This window comes from Hesperophylax consimilis, chromosome 31 (assembly GCF_061612785.1).
Source record: "Hesperophylax consimilis isolate HC1 chromosome 31, BYU_Hcon_1.0, whole genome shotgun sequence".
NCBI classification, from domain to species: domain Eukaryota; kingdom Metazoa; phylum Arthropoda; class Insecta; order Trichoptera; family Limnephilidae; genus Hesperophylax; species Hesperophylax consimilis.
In genome coordinates, this window is record NC_142866.1 from 5,997,016 (window position 1) to 6,020,139 (window position 23,124).

General features: G+C 34.9%; 1 protein-coding gene across 3 annotated transcripts in view; it reads left to right on the plus strand.

Annotated features, from left to right (window-relative positions):
- The window catches only part of LOC149409379 (uncharacterized), a 110,007-nt gene that overhangs the window by 39,478 nt on the left and 47,405 nt on the right, over window positions 1-23,124 (plus strand). For all 3 annotated transcript variants that reach the window (XM_089649874.1, XM_089649876.1, XM_089649875.1), the window contains exons 3-7: window positions 1,279-1,459; window positions 2,907-3,210; window positions 3,661-3,962; window positions 4,294-4,674; window positions 5,191-23,031. In XM_089649874.1, the coding sequence (XP_089506000.1) occupies window positions 1,279-1,459; window positions 2,907-3,210; window positions 3,661-3,962; window positions 4,294-4,674; window positions 5,191-23,031 (19,009 nt within the window). The remainder of the gene's footprint in view (window positions 1-1,278; window positions 1,460-2,906; window positions 3,211-3,660; window positions 3,963-4,293; window positions 4,675-5,190; window positions 23,032-23,124) is intronic.

The following is a 23,124-nucleotide window of genomic DNA, read 5'->3' on the forward strand; positions in this document are numbered from 1 at the left end:
ATTGGCCGGTAATTGTGTATCTGCGATTTATCTCCATTTTTGCGAAGCAGTATAACAATAGAGTGTTTTAAATGATTTGGAAATTTTCCTGAATTGAAGCTTAGATTGGAAATATACGCGATTGGAGTTGCTATGAAGGATTTAGTAATTTTTAGCAGAATTGATGAAACGTTGTCAGGACCACAAGCATTCGATGACTTGAGTTCGTCAATTATATTTATGACTTCGTTTGAAGTTGTTTGGATGTTGTCTAATTTATGACCGAAATTAGAGATTTTTAACTTAGCGAGATCGGATTCTGTTGTATTAAGATTGTTGAGAATTTTTTTCGCAAGTGTGACTCCCACTGACGTGAAATAATTATTGGCGAAATTCGCAATGGTTTTTGGGTCTGAGGTGTTCGCGTTATTGATGTTCAGTGATTTAATATCGGAAGATTTATTTATTTTTGTTTTAGTTATATTGCGAAATGCTTCCCATAAACGTTTTGGAGTACAGTTATTTTCGTAAATTATTTTTTTATAATAATTTTCTTTGTTACTTTTTCTTTTAGATCTTGAGTTATTATTTTGATGCCTTCATTCTGGTTGATTATGTCCTAAACAAAGTCTTCTTTATTGTAATCATTTGAAATTCCCTTGAAGGTCGTTGTGGGTTGTTTTTTTCATTATTTCTTCTGCATTTACACATCCCTGACTTCGTTATTTATCGCGGTTGATAGTTGGTCTACATTTTTTTTTCGAGACACTTCACGACGAGTCTGTACGATGAAATCTGTTTTATAGCGTTGATTCGAATACCTAATTTCCACGGATTGACTTTTTTGTATTTTTTTTCGGAGTTTCAGTTGTTTCGCTGCTGTTTTTTTTGGTGTGATAAGAACGCAGAATTCATTTATTTGTTCCGAGTTTTTTTATATGATTTAAGCTTCATCGTCAACTTGATTATTTTTATAATAATAAAGTATTAAATCCTCATACCTAGTATGTCTAGTTATGAATTTATCGAGCAAGCAAAAATATTTACAACTTCAGCTTACCTTAATACATGTACCTGAATTTATGCTAAATTATTACCAAAATTTTGTTAATACGTCAATGTAAATAAAATAAAATAATAATAATCCGATTGTATGTACCAAGTTCGATCCTTGCAGAGATCTACCGACTCTCTTCCCTCCAAGAAGAATTGCAAATCGGTGATGCAATTTTTTTTTTCAACAATTGTACAAATGTGGTTACAAATAGATATATAATATCTTATAACTGTATATTGCAGGTAACATGGTACCGCAATGCGCGACGTCTGCAGGCGAGCGTGGCCGTGGTGGTGAGCAACGAGGGCCGCTTCCACTGGCTGGAGTTGGCCGCCGCGAGCCCCGAGGACGCGGGCCGCTGGACCTGCGCCGCGCACAACCACACGGGCCGGGCCGAGTGCTCGGCGCATCTCAACGTCATAGGTACTGTACAGTACATAACTGCTTACCGTAATATCGTTATGCTCATACTCATCATCCTTAAAATCATCATCAACAATCTATCCGTACTGGTCATCATAACGAGATTCACCCGCAGGAGAGTGTGACCGAGCTGGAAGCAACAAGAGCCGCTTCCACTATTTGTATTATTTTCTCAATTAATATTTAAGTATTTATTGATTTTGTTTATTTATTTATATGTCCGTACACACAGTTTACAGTAAATAGATAATAAGTGCAAGTAATACAAAACATGTTCCAATTATAAAACATAGTAGTTAGAGGAGTGGAATATATCCAGTAAGGCCCTCCGCACACAGAGATAATTACAAGCTACGTGACTGTGATGCGACCACAAGTGGCCTACTAAAATGCAACTCTTTAAAGCTGGTGGTACAAAAATTATACTGAACTTGATTTTAGCTTATATGCTCTCCGTGTATGGCCTATTTGTATGTAAATAGGCCATACTAAAGAAGTAATGTTTTGTCAACACCTCACTAGGAGAACCTGTGCTCAGGTGTTCCGTCATAAGTAGGACCACAGCATCCTCAGAGTCTCAAGGAGGACACTGTGGTTCCACCCATGGCGGCAGTATTGTATCTTAAGTTAAGTTAGGTTAGGTTAGGATGGGTAGCTGTGTTGAGTTAAGCATCATATCATTATATAGACACAATGTAGTAAGTTGAATACGTATAGACCACTTCAACATGTTTCGAATACCCAGAGCTGCTGATGTGTTATCGTGGATTGTAAGGTATTTTTCAATTAACTTAACGCTGACATCTAATTATTTTATTCAATAAAATGCTTATATCTATCTTATTTGTCGTCATCATTTGTTCACTGATGATTTTATGTGATTAGAACGTAAAATAAGGCAAGAGTTTTCCCACCGTCATTTATGCTCATACATAGATTGGCTTAAACCCCCACTGAAACGTTAATACAAATATTATGTTCTTATGCATCACAAATTATTTCTTTATGTTGTTTGAATCTGCTTTTGTAAAAAAATCCTTACCCTCCACTAATTTCATTAATTATTGGGAATGTTGCAGTTGAGACTGATTGGGATGCAAGGCATTGCTTTCCAGCAAAAAGACTACAGTAAATTAATCCATTTCTACCATATTAATAATGTGATATAAACAATAAGGAATCATGAAAAGTTTGTTTGATTGTAATATGTTAGCGTTTTAGATTTATTTTAAATGAAAAATAAACATTCTAGGGTCGCGACTAATCTGACAAAAATATGATTTATCCTACTATAATCATGAGGTGAATAATGTTACTTGTGCAAGGATGGCGTATTTAGCTAGCAGGGGATTGAATCTGGTACGCTTGAGAACACCCAGCCCTTTACCAATCGAATAAAATTCTTATTTTGGATGTGTTTTCATGATAAAATGTGTATGAATTACAGTACCAAAAGCGTACAAGCGGCCTGAGTTCCTGGAGGAGTTGCGTGCGCTGTTGACGGACCAGGGCACCGTGTCGCTGGAATGCAAGGTGGTCGGCGTCCCGACTCCGGCCCTGCGCTGGTTCAAGGATAGCGAGGAAATTCGCGCTGGCGACGTGTTCGCGCTCACCGCCAACCCGGAGGATGCCACGTCTCTCGGCACCTATACGTGCGAGGCGGCCAACTGCATGGGCAAGGCGTACTCCTCGTCTAAAGTGCACGTGGTCGGGAGGGGGAGTAGGGAGGGCTCATTCAAACCAGCAGACAGGTAAAATTTAGAAATAAGATGAGTAATGTTCAATTTAAATATACAGAAAAAGCGAGTTTTTTTTATTTTAAAAAAAGCCCCCAACGAGTTTGAACCGTTTTGACTACTGGTCGCAAATATGCATACAAGCCTCGAGGCACCCTGTTATGAACCTAGTAAACCCCTGGTATGCTCAGTTTGGACACGGCAGAAACACGAAAACCTGTCTGAAGTGATTTTCTAACTAACAACAACCCATTTCTGTATGTAATACAAATTATGTTCAAATGAAGGGTAATTGTCTCTTATAATAGATGCCCTCATCTCGCCTCACCGCACCGTTTGCCTCGCTGAATGCCTCGATGAAATGTCTCCCCAAGAGTGTGAAGTATACAAAGATCATCACTAAATGACCAATCTTATGGATTGATGGTTTTATAGCTTTAACACTGGGTGTGTGTATAATTCCAGTGCCATATCGACAGAGCCCCCGCCCGTCTTCATCGTGGAGCTCCAAGATCGCCACCTCAAGGTGGGCGATCCGCTCGAGTTATCGTGCCGTGTGTGCGTGCCTCCGTGGCCACGCAGTGTGGCGTGGTACAGCAAAGCGGGCCGCGCCGACCCCGCACGCTCGCAGGCCCTGGAGGATGGCGCTGGCGGCTTGAAGCTGCACGTGCCCAGCACCACATGGGATGATGAGGGCGAGTGGAAATGCGTGGCCACGGGCGCTGGAGGAAGGCTGGCAGTGTCCACATGCACCGTTGCCGTTGACGGTAAACATGTATTGTTTTGTAGTCTCATTAAATATTTAAATTATATAAAGCGTGTAATTAATGATTTCCGTTTTATGAATCCACATATGTAGTAATTTCTCTATAGTTAATAAACAAATAAAATAAGTAAATAAAAGTAAATAATTATCAAGTAAATAAGTACAACAGTGAACAATCATGAATATTCCTCCAACAGAAAATACGTAGTAAATTTTATTAATTTGTTAGCTACTGATTAGTATGTAAATTTGTACAATTTTCTAACCACACATGTCTAACAAATTACATAGTAATGGTAATAACCTAAGAATTCATAAACCCTTTTTTACAGTTCCGAAAAATTATCGAAAACCCCGATTCATGGAAGAGCTAAAAGCTGTTCTAACCGAGGAAGGCTTGGTGTCGTTCGAGTGCAAAGTGGTTGGCTTCCCTACGCCGCAGTTGAGTTGGTTCAAGGACGGATTGGAGTTGCGGCCGGGAGACGTGTACCAGCTCACTGGAAGTAACTCCTTGGGATCCTACTGTTGCATTGCATCCAACTGTATGGGGCAAGCAAGCAGCAGAGCTGAGCTCACTGTGGAAGATATACAGAACCAATTAGACGACGAGGAAAGAATGCAACTATTCTCTGAAAATAAGGCACCCAAATTTGTGCAGCCTCTCAAAAGCCAGGAAGCGAAAATTAACGAAGATTTTAAATTTACAGTGAAAGGTATTATGATCAATAATAATTCTAAAAGTTCTACACACTTCCTTGCAATCATAGGTAATATCGGGGCAGTGGTGAAAAGCACCCTAGATTTCTTCCTTGATCACCACGTGAGTAGGCAAATCGGTCTTAATTCGAAATCGGGACCGATATCACGTCGGCTAGTGTAGTGAAATCTAGTTTAGTTTAGTTTATTTATCATTTGAATTTTCATGTGGCTAAAATTACAGTGATTCATAGTAATATTCTTTTTCATTTTTTTACATAATTGCACGCAAGAAAGTGCCAGAGCCATTCGTATTTTCTGATGTTTGGAAAGTGTTTTGCTACACGATTAGACACTGCGGCAGGGGCAAGTGTGTAGAGAAGACGCTAATTTTACTCCCATCACCGCTCTAAATCGCCTCCATTTCATGGAGGCGTGGAAGGCCTTTAACAATAAATCCATTTCACAAATTTACTGCTCCTGGTGATGAAAATGTTCGAATATTTAAAAATACGTTCTACCTTATTTTTCAGTGAGTATTTCTCCAGAACCAACACTCGCTTGGTATCGAGACGACCAACCGATTGACGAGAGCCCCCGATATAGGGCAACCAAGGAAAGCAAAGGGGTTTGCCATCTCGACATCCATCAGCTTGAAATAACCGATCAAGCCGAATGGAAATGCATTGCTACCAATGAATTTGGCCATAGTGTTACATCGTGTTTCCTTAAACTGGTTATTCCGAGACATTTTAAAAAACCCCGTTTTCTGGAAAATTTACGCGCTATTCTGTCCGAAGAGGGTGCTGTTAACTTAGAATGTAAAGTTATCGGAGTCCCCCAACCTGTGTTAAAATGGTATAAAGACGGTGAAGAATTAAAGCCCGGAGATATACACAGAATAATATCGGGGCAAGATGGAACTTGTTGTTTGGGAACTTATACGTGCGAGGCCCAAAACTGCATGGGCATCGCTGCAAGCTCAGCATCGCTTCTTGGATTTGAAGATACCGTGAAAGCAAGTAAACCCGAACCACCGGAACTTCACCGAAATATTTCTTTATCCACTATTCACGAAGAACGTACTTCACAGCTTTATGATACCCCAGCAGGGGATATAACTCTTGACGATAGGGGGGAAATATCATTCTCTTTTGATGGAAAAGAAGTATCTGTCTCGCTTTATGAGACCCCAGATTTGACCGAAGAAGAAGCGCTTCAAATAGTTGAAATGTACGCTGATCAGCTATCAGAAAACGTAACGGAACAAAACGTTGTGGAATTACCTCCCTTAAGGTTTGTCAAAGAAACTTCCACCTCTGGGAATCTCTTAATGGAGGCAATTGTTATTGATGTTTCACCCGATTACTTCACTACAGCGGAAGACGACCTGAGAACTGAAGCTGATATGGATGACATGTCTATAATTGAGGATATGGGAGGATCAACTTTCCCAGTTGAGGTTACAGAACCCATTGTCATGCATTGTACAGAAGTGGCTAAAGATGCTCCAGTGAGACCACCTCGTAAGAAATCAGAATCCATCAAAAGTGGGGAAGATTATTTTAGTCTCTCAAAAGAGCGTTCCTTATCTGAAAAACAGAAGACTCCGGAAATACAGCCCATATCTGACAGTGATCCGCAAACGTATGCATCTGCTAAAAGTTCGGAGGCAAGTAAGCGTAGAATGGAAGAACAAGCAGCAGAAGAAATCAATCTGGAAACTGCTTTAAAAGAGGATTTAGAAAAAATTGAAAAGTCGCGTAGAACAAAAAAAGGCAGAAGAGACAGACATGGTAGTCAAGGATCTCGAAAATCAAGCTCGGCTAGTGAAAAGTCCTTTGAGCATGACTTGGGCGTAGTAAATAAAGAAGATGCGAAGGAAATACATAAGAAAATAATAACGCTTATTAAAATATGTGAAGTTGTTAAAAGTCACTTGCAGGCCGTAGAAGAAGAAGTCATAATGCAATCTGCCCAAATGAGTTCTGCAGCAACAGCCAAAAAAAGTTTGGAAGTTATCGGAAGCATTATCACTCCAATTGAAAAGATGCAAGTCGTCAGTGAAATCTTAAAAGATGAAACTTTAGAAAGTGAAACAAGCCTCAACAATTTTGAGCAGTTCATACCTGCCCTTAAAATCTTACAACAGAATCTAGCCGTCATAGAGAAATGTGTGGAGATAGAAGGCGGGGGACATACATTAGTACAAAGAACTAGCATTTGCCTCATAGAAACATTATCAAAACCAATGCAAAGCGTTTTATCGGTCATACAAAATGCAACATCTATCCTAGAAAAGTATTGGCCTTCAAAAAATACCCAAGAAATCAATATTCTCTTGGCCGATATTACAACAGCCCTGTCGATATCCGAAGATTCAATAAAATCTGTCAATCTTATTAAACAGGCTGCTGAACTAAACGAAGTTACATTGATTTCAAATAATGTATTAAGTGGCGAAATAAAGGATGATTCAACAGTAATTCAAAACATATGGAAACCGGTTTTGAAATTACAAAAGTCTTTAGAATCTATAAAGGAGAATATTTATTCAGATAAAGATGTGCAAATTCAAGATTATGTTATGGACCTTATATCAAAACCAATCCATGAACTTCAGTATGCACTGGAATTGGTCGAAGATGCAGCCGTTAGAGAATCTAATGAGAATTTGTTCAATATTAATTCTGCCATTTTGCAGAGTATCGTTCAACCGATGTTACAATTGAGAAATGATCTAAACTCTTTCAGCGAGGGAGAACATTCTTTAATGACAGAAGAAGTCATTGATAACTTAATATCTTCAATAAGTTACATAAAAAATAATTTAATTGATATTGGTGAACAATTTGATATAAAGGATTTAGAACCATTTGAGGAAAACCAAAAGGCTATTCAGCATATAGCTCGAAATCTACTAACATTGCAAAGCAACATTGAAATGTATGTCCAAGAAAGCGAAAGCACCCCACTAACCAAAGACTTCGACGAACTTCAAACTCTTCTCGCTAAAATTCTAGAAAATGCTGTACAACTTTCAACTTTGAAGAGTCTAGATATTCTACGCAATTTAATGTCTCCAATTGACATGTTGAATTTGAGTTTTAACTATTTGAAGCAAAATGATACCGAAAATTTCATTCAAACTTCAAAAGCATCTCTTGAAGTTCTTCAAAATAACATTTCATGCATACAAACACAGGATTCGCCCGAGTTAGAAGATTCGTTACGCACGTCCTTGAAATCCATCGAAAAAATGAAATTAAATATGAATAAATTAGATGCAACTACAAATCCTCCGGAATCTGAACAGCAACAGATTGTGCTGAAAGAAAGTTCTGAATGTTTGACTAATATTATCAATAACATTAAGAAAACAGTTTCATACTCAACCGAAGAAAACGAATTCTACGATTCTTTGAAAGATTTATCCCAAAAAGAAAAGCAATCTTCTTTACATCAATTGGCAAATATATTAGTAGAATTACGTGACTCAATTGCTGCAGCCGAAATGCAGACGTCTGAATCACCGGAAAAAATAATTTCACTTACTGATTTTTTCATAGCTCACGAGTTGGCAACTCCATTAAACGAATTAAATCGAAGCCTGAACATTCTCAGTCAACAAACCTACGAAGATCACGAAAGCCTTCAAGATTCCAAAGATTTCTCTGCCTTGAATACTTTGGCGATTCCGTTTTACGAATTTCACAACAATTTGACTGTTATTCAGCATCATGTAGAGTCACAGATAGGTGACAAACTTGAAAGTTTTGCTGCTGAGTCCACAATCGCTAAAACAATGAGAGATTTAAATACGTGTTTAATAGAAGTTCAGCAGCAGTTTGCCTTGGAAGCTGGCGATGATATGTCAACAATGCAAGATATATCAGGAATGAAGTCAGCTGCTGAAATCCAGCACAACATTATAGAAGGTTTGCCTTCTATGAATATTGATGTTGTTATGGAAACAGCTTCTGAATACAAAGATAATTATTATAAAAACGAAGAACTTTTAAATCCTGTTCAAATCTTACATGAAAATTTGAGGACTATGAAAGAGTATCTGGACACAAATTCATTTGATGTCTTAGAAAAACCATCATTGTCACCGTTGCAAGGTTTATCTGTTTGCATTAATAACCTCAAAAACAGTATCGAATTATCTTGCCCCTTAATAGATCCAGAATCTCGTGTAATCAATACCGAGAACATACCCATGTTACTTATTGAAGGATCATCAAATATTGGGACACATTTGGATATATTACAACTCTCACTTGATGCAATACGTAACCAAAAGTTAGAGCTATGCGAGGAAGCCAACTTAGATGATCAGACATTTAAAAAACTGAATTTGATCACGGAATTAATTTTACAGTTGGAGAAAAATGTGAAACTAGTAAGAGAGAAGCTTGTGTGTGCTGATCTTACTGAATTAAATAAGCAATTATCAAGTGAACATATTGATGACGTATTTATGTCTAGTAAAAGAGAAAAGTTGGCTGTCAAAGAAGAGCCTTTGTTATATGACAATATATGTGACATGTCTTCCGAAACCGATATGTCTCTACTCAAAACTTTAGCTGAACCACTTGAAGATTTAAAAATGGCAGTTGGTGCTTTAACGACAGAAGTGCAACAAAAAAGCTGGGAATCATACGGTGTAATTTCTCCAGAAAATGTAAAGACCAGGAAAGCAGACACTCTCGTAGTTTCATTACAAGAACTTCTTAACGGGATCGCTGTGGTCCAAAAGGAATTATTAGTTGAGTCAACAGATATTCTTCAGGAGAGTGTTAAACCTGACGCCTTAAAAGCTGTTGCTAAACCTATTCATGAACTGAGTAAATGTATCATAGCAGTTCAAGAAAACTTGATAAACGAACCACAAGATGATCAGCAATCATTAGGTGATTTTACGTATACAGCTACATTGGCTGAGTGCTTGCAAACGGTACAGCGGTGTTTCGCTGGACTCGAACAACATGATCTATTTGATTTAACTCAAGCCTCTGATTTACAAATAACATCTGATTACGAATTTGAACAGTATGCTGACGAATTTATTGAAAAAGAAATTGATTTACAACGGAACGTCATTGAAAACACTATAGCAATATTTGTCGATTTAGAAAAATCTTCTATGGTAATGAATGAACAAAAAGAGATTTCGATCGAAAAAATCGAAATTATTAAGAACTACATTAGGTCACTACAGAACCTATTCTCTGAGCCACTAAATCAGGTTCTTACAAATAAAAAAGAATTGGCGCATATAATTAAACTGGCTGAAATGAGCATTGATGAATTTGAAATCCAGGAACTTACTAAAAGGGTAAAAAATGAGGATTTAAAAAAATTGTTGAAATTATCTATGAACACCATAAAAAACAATTTGTTTCGCGTAAAAGAAATGGTTTTTAAAATAAACAACTATAGTAAAAACATTGAATTTGTGCGACCAATCAATGATATACAACAATTTACCAAACAAATTGAAATATCCCCGCAGAGTGTTTCTCAGCACTATTCTCTTCTGGAAACAATCATTGTGCCACTACGGGAAATATGCCACAAGTACGAGCTCGCAAATTTGTCTACTGATTTCGATCAAAATCAAGATATTCTTGTTCTATCAATAGAAGTTATCGAACCACTTCAAGCAGTCTTCGATTCTATAAAAAAATTCAAAGATCAGTTCAATTTAATTGATGAAGTTATTATTGCAACTGCCACTGAAGAATTAAAGCAAGCACTGGAAATTATCATTAACGATGTGAATGTCAAACATAAAGAAACTCTGAGCTGTGAGATTCTCCAAGTAATATCGAAGCCTTTAAAAGCAATTCATTCTTCTCTGTCTGGTAAAATAAAGCGCGAAGTCTCCGAAATATCTGCTTTGGAAATTTCTAAATTAGCCGAACCCATTAAGCATTTACAAGTTTGTCTATCTACAGTTCAGAAGCAATTAATGCAACCATCGGATGAAGACACACTGACTGCCGATATATCTTTAGTAGAGTCTTATGCAGAACCTATCATTGAATTACAAAAAGAATTATCTTACATTGAGGAACAAGTTCTAGATAGCGAACATGCATCATTGGAGGAAAAAATGTCACTGATAAGTGAAGTGGAAACATCCATTCATAATTTACAAACCAGTTTATCTTTTATTGAGGAAATGGATATAACTCCGAAGAACAATTCATGTATTAGAAAATTGAAAGATTCTCTGTTAGAAGTTGAAGATAAACTTATACAATTAGAAGAAAAGGATATTGTTAAAAATGCAATCGACGAAAAAGGTGCCATCGAATATCCAAAAAATGATTTAGATATAAATTTACCTAATATAGCTGTCCCTCAATCCAAAGACCTTGGTTCAAGAATTCATCTTATCGAAAACATCCATAAATTAGCAGAACCAATTTCAGAACTCAAAGCTTCCATAAGCATTGTTCAGCAACATACTGATTGGGAAACATGCGAATCCATCGGAAAAGATAAAAATCTAGAAAAATCATTTAACACACAAGCTGCTAAAGTTATAAGTTTAATGGAAGCTATTCAAACGCAGATTGTTGACCCTCTTCAATCTGTTAGTTTGACTGATGGAAAAAGTATTGACGACATAACTGAAACATTGGAAGAATTTGAAAAATGTGTTTCCCAAATGACAGATATTTCCCACGAGACTTCAATGCAATTCAACATAGAGTATGTAAAAAAATGTGTTGAAGTGATAAAAGAAAACTTAGCACCGCTACCCCAAGTAACCCAACACACTAAAAGTGAGGGTACTCCTACTTTATTACTGGCCACCAAATTTATCGATGTTATTCCAGAAATTTGTGATAAAAAGCCATTCAAAACATTGTGTGAACCAGTTGAAATTCTTAAGATTGCTGTGAGTGATGTTCAAAAACAGAGAACATCTATAATAAGAGAACCAAACAAAGGCGAAAGCAGTTTTATTACAGTGAGTAATTACGCTGATGAAGACATAGAGCATATTGTCAAAGAACTGGCCACAGTTCAGGAGGCATTACTGTCAGAATGTGAAGATAATACTGAAACAACAATTGAAAACGTGAATTCCCTAAAAAATACTTTGCATCAACTGTGTAAATGCATTATAGCAGTACAAGAAAACATATCATATGCTATTTGCGACAACGAACAATCGATTCATAATGTTATACATGCAATTGAAAGCGTTCAAAATTGCTACACTAAACTTGATGAAACATATTCAATTTGTGAAGACACTAATATCGACATCGAAAAATTAAATGAAATCGAGAGTTCTGGACTTGGGATGGTATTAAATAAGGAAATCGAAAATCAATTGGAATCCTTTTCAATGCCGTTGGAAAACCTTCAATTTTCGATTGATTTGGTAAAACAACAATTAAATAATGTTGATTGTTTAGATAGTAATGTGCAAAACGGCGTTACAAATTCACTTCAGACACTTTTGGACAACATAGATGTAATTCAGTCTGACATAGGGTCTAGAAATGAGGTAGATAATATGGAGCACATTCCAAAATACGATACCATTTTGTTATCTGATCATATTGACGAACTTCAAAAATCTATTGTTGCTGTCGAGGAAAAATTATCGAAGATACCTAAAGATGAAACATATTATTTAGAAAGTCAGGTTATACTTGAACAGGCGCTGACTGATGTAAGAACATTATGTTTATCTAATTTGACAAGCGACGATCAGAAAGAAAGTGTTAAATCAACAGACGGGCTATGGAGTCTCAGTATTAACAATGATACACAATTACCAGATCATATTTTAAAACCGCTTAGTGAAATTAAGAGGGCTGTCGATATAATTCATTATGATATTTCTATGGACAGTGCACAAAAAGAAATTAAAATTGAGAACTTATCAAACGATTTGCTCACGGTTATTTCACTAGTTAAAAATGAATTAATGAGTGCCGAACCAAATTTACAAGACTTGGAAATAACGATGAAAAAGATAAATATTCTCATCAAAAACCTGAAAGAAAATGTTTCAGTCGACAATCAAGATCAGCAGAGTTCATCAAATGCCTTAAAATGTATTATTACGGCTGAAAGTTCAGTTGATGATGTACAAAATTGTATTTTAACTCTCAAAATAAATAAAGTGGACACTGATAAAGGTAAAGAAATAGAAAGTATTGTATCTAGTGCAAGTGAAATCGAAATTTCAGAAGAGGAGCCCAAGATAGAAAAAGCAATCATTTTGGATATAGCTAACTTATCGATATTGAAAACATTTGAGGAGCCATTAAATGAGCTAAAGATTTCAATAGGAGCAATACAAAATAATATATGGGAAATATGCCAAAATGTTGAAGGAGAAGGCGTAACCGAAGAGAATGCTAAAATATCCGAAACCTTTCAGAATGTATTAAAGAACATATCCATAGTTCAAAATGGAATTCTGCAAAACACTTCCAAACATTTATCTGACACGGAAAAAAATATATGCTTAGAAGCAATCACACAGCCTTTACAGGAACTTTATAAATGTGTTACGACTGTTGAAGAAAATATTTTAAGTGTACCTGTAGAAGAACAAATATCACTTACAGATTTTACTCGTACAGCCGCTTTAGCCGAAACTTTAAACAGTATTCACGAATGTTTTGCCATACTTGAACAAAGCCGAATTGTTGACCTGGCCCAACATTCAGAAATGCACGATCCATTTGAAATGAAAGTGGAAATTGCTACTATTTTAATTGACAAAGAAATAGACAATCAAAGGCAAACTTTTCAAAACACAATAAATATTTTTGGATCTATGAATCTTTCTGATGATTATGGAAGCAAACAACATATCGAAAAGATTGAGGAAATAAAATCATACGTATTAGAAGCCCAAAAAATCTTCAAGGAACCATTAGCTTACGTAGTAGGTCATAAAAACGACTTGGCAAATCTTCTGGAAAAAACTCAAAAATCAATAGAAGATTTTGAAATCAATGAACTCACAAAGGATATTAGCAGCGAAGGAACGAAACAATCTTTGAAGAAATCATTGGGATTAATTAAAACGAGCTCCCAACGCATGTCAGAAACACTGAAAAAAATTAATTATTACTGTAGGCAAAAAAATATTGTGAGACCATTAAACGATATAAAGCATTTTATTAAATATGTTGACGAACAACAGTCCAATATATCTGAATTAGAAAATTTGAAAAATCCTCTCCGTGAAATTTGTGATAAATTTGAAAAAGCTGATTTGTGTAGTGACACACCTAAAATTAGCGATGAACTGTCACTTCAATCTTCTGATATTTGCAAAACCTTAAATTTGATTCAGACAGTTTTACTGTCATTTAATCAAAAATACCTCGAAGATGCAGAAATGACAACAGTTCTCAAATTATCAAATGATTTGGATAAAATTGTGGGAAATGTATTGAGTGAAATTAATATCGATAAGAGAGAATCGGTAACCAGCAATATTTTAAGATCCATTGCAGCTCCGTTAAATGGAATATACGCCTCTTTAGTAAGCAAACATAAAAGAGAGAAAATTGGTTCCGAAGTAATCCAATTAGATTCAAGTGAAATGTCACAGCTGATAGAACCAGTAAAACAGTTACAAGAATGTCTTAAAACTGTACAAAAACAACTTGAAACTACGGATAAAGACTCTTTTGATAATACATTTATTGAAACTTATGCTGGTCCTATTATTGAAATGCAAAAAAAACTTCTGAATATTGAAGAAAACCATGCGAAAGCCGAAAGTCATTTCTTAAATGAGGATGAATTTGCTAACATTAAATCTATTAGCGAATCAATACACAGTTTGAAAGAAAGCATTTCTGAAAATGATTCGGCCAGCACATGTTTACAAATATTAAATGAACCATTGACTCGAGTGGAAGAAATAATAGTTTCAACTATTAAAAAGGTCGACGAAAAAGATAATTGGCCGCAACTTACTGATAAATATTTGAGTGAAAATAAAAATGTTAGTGATGAAATCATAGAAAAAGAAAATGAATTAATAACAGATGACAAACATTTAGGAAAAAAACACTTATCTTCTGATGCTATTCGTGAGAATGAAAATTGCGAAAGTTTATCTGAATCCATAAAAAAGGCAGAAATGTCTGAGTTTGAAAATTTGGATGAATTTGCAGAAAATTTCAAAAACCAAATGCAGGAACAACAAATAGAAACTGTTTGTTGTAAAGAACAAGAAATGTTTGTTCATTCGGAAACTTTAACAAAAACAGTTGATGTCTTAAACGATAAACTTTTAACAGACATCATGGACGAAAACACAATAACCGAAAAAGATCAACCAGGCAGCCAACACTTCCTTGAAGAAGAGGTGAAACAAATAATCAGTGAAACTCACGGTGATATTGATTTAGATGAACAAAATCTAAACAAGAACATCCAAATCGAGGAACAAGCATTTAATTCTGAAACTAATCAGTCCAAAGAAACAGAGTCATTAAGAACCAATAAATACGGGTTAGAACTCGAAGCAAATAAAGAAGATAATGTAGTAAATGTTGATGAAACTAAGGCATTTGCAGAAGATGAAACGCTTGCATTTGTAGATCAGATACGGAAAGAAGAAAAAACTAGTATTGCAGAACCAAAAAGTATGGGTACAGAACCGGAAGAAGAAACCCTGGTTGCTGGAATTGAAACACAAAAACTTCTCATAGATGAAGAGGAAAGTTTGAAAAACGAACAAGAAGAGCAACAGAGAACCACAAATATAATGGAAGAAAAACATGAAGCAGACGAAGAAAACTATTTGAAAATTAGACAGGCATTAGAAAAATGCCAAGATGAAAAGAATTTGGAAATATCTGAGGATAACAATGTAAATCAAGAAGAGACAATCAAAACTGACGAAACCAGCAAAAAAATAAGTGAGATTGAACTTGATGATATGGAAATTTACCGTGAAAAACAGATTCAAGACGCAGAAGACAAAATGAAAACAACGGTAATAGGTAAAGTTGAACAAGTTGAATCTTTTGAACTTGAAATAATTGAAAAAGAAACACCTAAAGAATATGAAGTGGGAAAAGAAAATATGGCTGGCGAAGATTATATGAAAAAAGATAAGGCCAGATTTGAAGAGGAGGGAGTTGAACCACACCAAAATGACGCAGAAGAACGATTGTTTGAACAAAGGGAAAATGAACAGGAGGAAAATGAACCTTTAGCCGAAATTAAGAAAATAATAGCTGACGAAAATAAATGTGAACATAAACCGGATAATAAGGAGAGTGTAGTAAAACTACGAGAAGTTGAACAGGAAGAGATTATCGCGATTCTTGAAGAAAATAAAATAATAAATGAAAAACAAAAAACGGAGAGAGAGATAATGTTAATAGAAGAAGCTGAAAAACAAGAACGCATGGAGGAAGAGAGAATAAAAAAGGACACAGATGGTGTCGAAAGAAAAGAATGTGAAAAGAGCTTAGAAGCTGTTGACCTCGAAAAAGGAAAAGAAGATAAGATTTCTAAGGATGCAGAGGTTGAAAAGTTAAGGAATGACGTAGAAGAACAAGCCAGGAATACAAAAGACGAAGAAGAATCCAATTTAAAAGCTGCCGATGCCAAAAACGTGAAGCAGGAACCAAAAGAACAGGAGAGAGTCCCAAATGAAGATGAAGCAGTCAACATAAAAGCAGCCAGAGACCAAGAAGAAAAGGAAAGAACTGTAAAAGAGGAACAGGAGAGAATAGAACTGAAAAATATAGAGTCTCTTGCACTTGAGAAAGAGAAAAAAAATGAGAAAGAAGAAGAACAGAAAAATAAAGTTGAAAAAAAACGCTTCAAGGAGGCGCAAGAAGAACCGGAGGAAATCAAAAAAATAGAAGAGGAAACAATTTCTAAAGATGCTGAAAATGACAAATTGAAACGGGAAGAAGAAGAACAAGAGAAATTGCTAAAGCAAAAAGAAGAGGCAACCAAAATTGAAAGATTGAAACGAGAAGAAGACGAAAAAAAATTGGATAGGAAAAAAGATGAGATTATGTTGATGGAGGCTGATAATCAAAAACAATTCGAGGAAAAAAGAATTAATGAAGAAAAAGAGGGAAAAGAGTTAGAAGGGGAAAATATGCAATCTACCGAAGTTGAAAAAATTAAACGTCTAGAAGACGAACAAGAGAAATTACAGAAGGAAAAAGATGATGAAATTGCGCCGGCAGCTGAAATTGAACAAATTAAAATTGAAGAAGAAGAACGAGAGAAAATCCAAAATCAAGAAAAGGAAGGAATTTTGGATGGTACTGAGCTTGAAAAATTGAAACGTGAAGAAGAAGTAGAACAAGAGAAAATACAAAAGGAAAGAGAAAATGCGATTTTGCAAGCAGATGAAATTGAGCAAATTAAACGTGAAGAAAAAGAACGAGAGAAAATTCAAATTCAAGAAAAGGAGGTTATTTTGAAAGCAATTGACGATGAAAAATTGAAACGTGAAGAAGAAGTAGAACAAGAGAAAATACAAAAGGAAAGAGAAAATGCGATTTCGCAGGCAGATGAAATAGAACAAATTAAACGTAAAGAAGAAGAACGAGAGAAAATTCAAATTCAAGAAAAGGAAGCTATTTTGAAAGCAATTGATGATGAAAAATTGAAACTTGAAGAAGAAGAACAAGAGAAAATTCAAAAGGAAAGAGAGGTCGTGATTTCGCATGCAGTTGAAATTGAACAAATTAAACGTGAAGAAGAAGAACGAGAGCAAATTCAAAATCAAGAAATGGAGGCTATTTTGAAAGCTGCTGAAGTTGAAAAACTGAAACTTGAAGAGAAAGAACAAGAAAAAATACAAAAGGAAAGAGAGGATGCGATTTCGCAGGCAGCTGAAATAGAACAAATAAAACGTGAAGAAGAAGAACGAGAGAAAATTCAAAATCAGCAAAAGGAGGCTATTCCGATAGCAGTAGAGAATGAAAAATTGAAACGCGAAGAACAAGATAAAATAAAAAATGAAAAGGATGAAGCCAGTATAAAATATGCTGAAGAAAAAGAATGCCTGAAGAAGGTCCAAGAAGAAGAAGAAGAGAGAATAAAAATAGAAAAAGAAGACGAAATTTCGAAAGCAGCTGAAGTTGAAAGATTGAAACTTGAAGAAGAAGAACAACATAAAATAAAAAAAGATGCCATTATAACAGCAGCAGAAGAAGAAAAATTGAAACACGAGGAAGAAGAAAAGAGAATCCAAAAAGAGGAAGACGAAGAGATTTCAAGGGCAACTAAAATTGATAAATTGAAACGAGAAGAAGCTGAGCAAGAAAAAAAGCAAAAGGAAATAGAGGCAGCCATGTTGATTGAAGCTGAAAATCAAAAACAATTAGAGGAAGAAAGAATTAAAAAAGAAAAAGACGAAAATGAGAAAAAGGAAATAGAAGAGAAAAAATTAGAATCTATCGAACTTGAAAAAGAAAACAAAATCAAGGAGGAAAAGAAACAAAAAATGAAAGAAGAAAAAGAACGCCAAAAGAAGGTTCAAGAAGAAGAAGCAGAGAGGATAAAAAAAGAAAAAGAAGACGCAATTTCCAAAGCAGCTGAAGTTGAAAGATTGAAACTTGAAGAAGAAGAACAAAATAAAATAAAAAAGGAAGCCATTATAAAAGCAGCAGAAGAAGAAAAATTGAAACATGAAGAAGAAGAAAACAGAATCCAAAGGGAAGCAGAAGAAGCAATATCAAAGGCAGCCGAAATTGATAAAATGAGGCGTCAAGAAGCTGAACAAGAGAAAATTCAAAAGGAAAAAGAAGAAGCCATGTTGATTGAGGCTGAAAATCAAAAACAATTAGAGGAAGAAAGAATAAAAATGGAAAAAGAAGAAAATGAAAGAAAGGAAATCGAAGAGAAAAAATTGGAATCTATCAAACTTGAAAAAGAAAACAAAATCAAGGAAGAAAAGAAACAAAAAAAGAAAGAAGAAAGAGAACGCCTCAAGAAGGTTCAAGAAGAAGAAGAAGAGAGGGTAAGAAAAGAAAAAGAAGACGCAATTTTGAAGGCAGCTGAAGTTGAAAGATTGAAACTTGAAGAAGAAGAACAAAATAAAATAAAAAATGAAGCCATTATAAAAGCAGCAGAAGAAGAAAAATTGAAACATGAAGAGGAAGAAAAGAGAATCCAAAAGGAAGCAGAAGAAGCAATATCAAAGGCAGCCGAAATTGATAAAATTAGGCGTCAAGAAGTTGAGCAAGAGAAAATTCAAAAGGAAAAAGAAGAAGCCATGTTGATCGAAGCTGAAAATCAAAAACAATTAGATGAAGATAACATTAAAAAAGAAAACGAACGAAAGGAAATCGAAGAGAAAAAATTGGAATCTATCAAACTTGAAAAAGAAAACAAAATCAAGGAAGAAAAGAAACAAAAAAAGAAAGAAGAAAAAGAACGCCTCAAGAAGGTTCAAGAAGAAGAAGAAGAGAGAATAAAAAAAGAAAAAGAAGACGCAATTTCGAAGGCAGCTGAAGTTGAAAGATTGAAACTTGAAGAAGAAGAACAAAATAAAATAAAAAAGGAAGCCATTATAAAAGCAGCAGAAGAAGAAAAATTGAAACATGAAGAAGAAGAAAACAGAATCCAAAGGGCAGCAGAAGAAGCAATATCAAAGGCAGCCGAAATTGATAAAATGAGGCGTCAAGAAGCTGAACAAGAGAAAATTCAAAAGGAAAAAGAAGAAGCCATGTTGATTGAGGCTGAAAATCAAAAACAATTAGAGGATGAAAGAATAAAAATGGAAAAAGAAGAAAATGAAAGAAAGGAAATCGAGGAGAAAAAATTGGAATCTATCAAACTTGAAAAAGAAAACAAAATCAAGGAAGAAAAGAAACAAAAAAAGAAAGAAGAAAGAGAACGCCTCAAGAAGGTTCAAGAAGAAGAAGAAGAGAGGGTAAGAAAAGAAAAAGAAGACGCAATTTTGAAGGCAGCTGAAGTTGAAAGATTGAAACTTGAAGAAGAAGAACAAAATAAAATAAAAAATGAAGCCATTATAAAAGCAGCAGAAGAAGAAAAAATGAAACATGAAGAGGAAGAAAAAAGAATCCAAAAGGAAGCAGAAGAAGCAATATCAAAGGCAGCCGAAATTGATAAAATGAGGCGTCAAGAAGCTGAACAAGATAAAATTCAAAAGGAAAAAGAAGAAGCCATGTTGATTGAGGCTGAAAATCAAAAACAACTAGAGGAAGAAAGAATTAAAATGGAAAAAGAAGAAAATGAAAGAAAGGAAATCGAAGAGAAAAAATTGGAATCTATCAAACTTGAAAAGGAAAACAAAATCAAGGAAGAAAAGAAACAAAAAAAGAAAGAAGAGAAAGCACGCCAGAAGAAGGTTCAAGAAGAAGAAGAAGAAAGAATAAAAAAAGAAAAAGAAGACGCAATTTCGAAGGCAGCTGAAGTTGAAAGATTGAAACTTGAAGAAGAAGAACAAAATAAAATAAAAAATGAAGCCATTATAAAAGCAGCAGAAGAAGAAAAATTGAAACATGAAGAGGAAGAAAAGAGAATCCAAAAGGAAGCAGAAGAAGCAATATCAAAGGCAGCCGTAATTGATAAAATTAGGCGTCAAGAAGTTGAGCAAGAGAAAATTCAAAAGGAAAAAGAAGAAGCCATGTTGATCGAAGCTGAAAATCAAAAACAATTAAAAGAAGATAACATTAAAAAAGAAAACGAACGAAAGGAAATCGAAGAGAAAAAATTGGAATCTATCAAACTTGAAAAAGAAAACAAAATCAAGGAAGAAAAGAAACAAAAAAAGAAAGAAGAAAAAGAACGCCTCAAGAAGGTTTTAGAAGAAGAGAGAATAAAGAAAGAAATAGAAGACGCAACATTGATAGCAGCTAAAGCCGAAGAATTGAAACAAGAAGAAGAAAATCGGGAGGAAGAAAAAGATGATGCTCTTTTAAAAGCAATTGAAGTAGAGAAAATAAAACTTGAAGAAGAGGAAAATAGATCCAAAAACGAAGTCGAAGAAGCGATTTTGAAAACAGCTCAAGTTGAAAAACTGAAACGTGACGAAGAAGAACAACAGAAAATCAAAGAGAAAAAAGAAGAAGCTACTACAAAAGCAGCCAAAGAAGAGAAATTGAAAAATGAAGAAGAAGAGAAATTTAAAAATGAAGAAGAAGAAAAAAGAATAAGAAAAGAAGCAGATGAAGCAGTTTTAAAGGCAGCTGAAATTGATAAATTGAAGCGTGAAGAAGCTGAGAAAGAGAAAATTCAGAAGGAAAAAGCCCTTTCGATCGAGACTGATAATCAAAAACAATTAGAGGAAGAAAGAATTAAAAAAGACGCAATTGAAAAAAAGGAAGTTGAGGAGAAAAAATTGGAATCCATTAAACTCGAAAAGGAAAACAAAATCAAAGAGGAAAAGAGACAGAAAAAGAAACAAGAAAAAGAACGCTTGAAGAAGGAGCAAGAGGTCGAAAGAATCAAAAAAGAAGAAGATGAGAAAATTTCAAAAGCAGCTGAAGTTGAAAAATTGAGACGTGAAGAAGAAGAACAAGAGAAAATCAAAAAAGATAAAAATGAGGCTGCTATGAAAGCTGCTGAAATAGAGAAAATTAAACGTGAAGAAGAGGAAAACAGATCCAAGAAGGAAGCAGAAGCTGCTGAAGTCGGAAAATTGAAACGAGAAGAAGAGCAAGATAACATCAAAAAGGAAAAGGAGGAAGCAATTTTAAAAGCAACCAAAATTGAAAATTCAAAGCGCGAAGCTATAGAACAAGAAAAACTGAAAGTAGAAAAAGATAATGCAATTTTGAAGGCAGCTGAAAATCAAAAACAATTAGATGAAGAGAAAATAATGGAAATGGAAAAGAAAAATTTAGAAGCCATCGAACTTGAAAAAGAAAAAAAAAACAAGGAAGATAAGAAACGAAAAAAGAAAGAAGAGAAGGAACGCACAAAAAAGGCACAAGATGAAGAAGCTAAATTAAAAAAAGAACATGAAGATGCAGTTTTTAAAACAGGAGAGACGGAGAAAGTTAAAGAAGCAGAAGAAGAACTAGAAAAAATCAAAATATTAAAAGAAGAGGCAATTTTGAAAGCATTTGAAGCTGAGGAACAAGCAACAATTGAAAAAACAAAGGTGGCTTTTATAGAAGCTGAAACTGAAGCATTCGAACGTGATGCTGAAGAAAAATCTAAAATTATTGAAGAGAAATGTGACGAAATATTGACTGCGGAGAAAAAGAAACATGAAATGGAAAAGTTGGAGAGGGAAAAGCTTGGGAAAGAACAGGAAATTGAAAAAAAAAAGCTATTTGAAACTGAAAATCAAAGACGTGTTGAAGACAAACAAAATGATGAACTCAAATTATTAAAGGAAAATGAAGAAAAAGAAAGAATCGCAACAGAAAAAGAAAATGTTTTAAAAACCTTGGCTGAAAAAGAAAATATGCTCAAAGAAGAAAAGAAAAAAAAACGGAAAGAAGAAAAGTTACGTTTGATGAAGGTCAAAGAAGACCGAGATAAAGCCGAAGAAGCAAATAAATATGAAGCGCAAATCGCCGATGAAAACCTTCAAGAAAGTAAAATAAACAAGGAAAGCAACGCTAAAACTGTGTCAAGAAAACGCGAAAATTATGATAATGTTCCTGAACCAAACAATTTAGAGTTGAAAAAAGATGTTAGGATTGAAAAAATTAGCGATGATGAGAATCGATCTTCAGAAAAAGAAAAACAAGATAACGAGGATCCATTATCGTCCATATCTAATTACACGAGCAAGGTGCAATACAAAGAAGATGTTTTTGAAATATCTGAATCAGATAATTATTCTTATGATGAATCTAAGTCAAAAAGGAATACGTACGATGCTGATATTTCTGAAGATAAAACAGAAAATCGAAATTTAGATCACACCGTTAGAGATAGATCGACTACACACCGTGGTGATAAGTCAATTAGTGAATATTCAAGAACTGCTAAAAGTACTTCGATATTATCCAACGCATCTATCAACTTACATTCTTCTTCCCGCCAAAAAGCAACACCCGGTCCGAGAGATGCCAAGAAGAAGCCAATGTTTAGCACCCACCTAACAGACAGGACAGCGGTTGAGGGTTCTAGGGTTAAGCTTACATGTAGTGTTTTAGGCACGCCAGAACCAAATGTAGAATGGTTCAGGAATGGTGTACTTTTACATGATCAAAATAAATATAAAACCAAGTGTAGTGATGGACTAACAACTCTGGAAGTACTCAATGCGGTTCCAACCGACTCGGCAGATTATACTTGCACTGCAACTAATGAGAATGGAACTACTTCTTGCTCAGCTTCACTGAAAGTATACGCTGGATTTGAAACAACACCGATACCACCGACATTTACGAGGTCGATAAAAGGTAAATATTGCTTTTATACATAAATTTTTAAAAGTAAAAAACTTTTTAGGATATTATTAAGAAAATGTAAGTTTTCTACATACTGTCCTATTA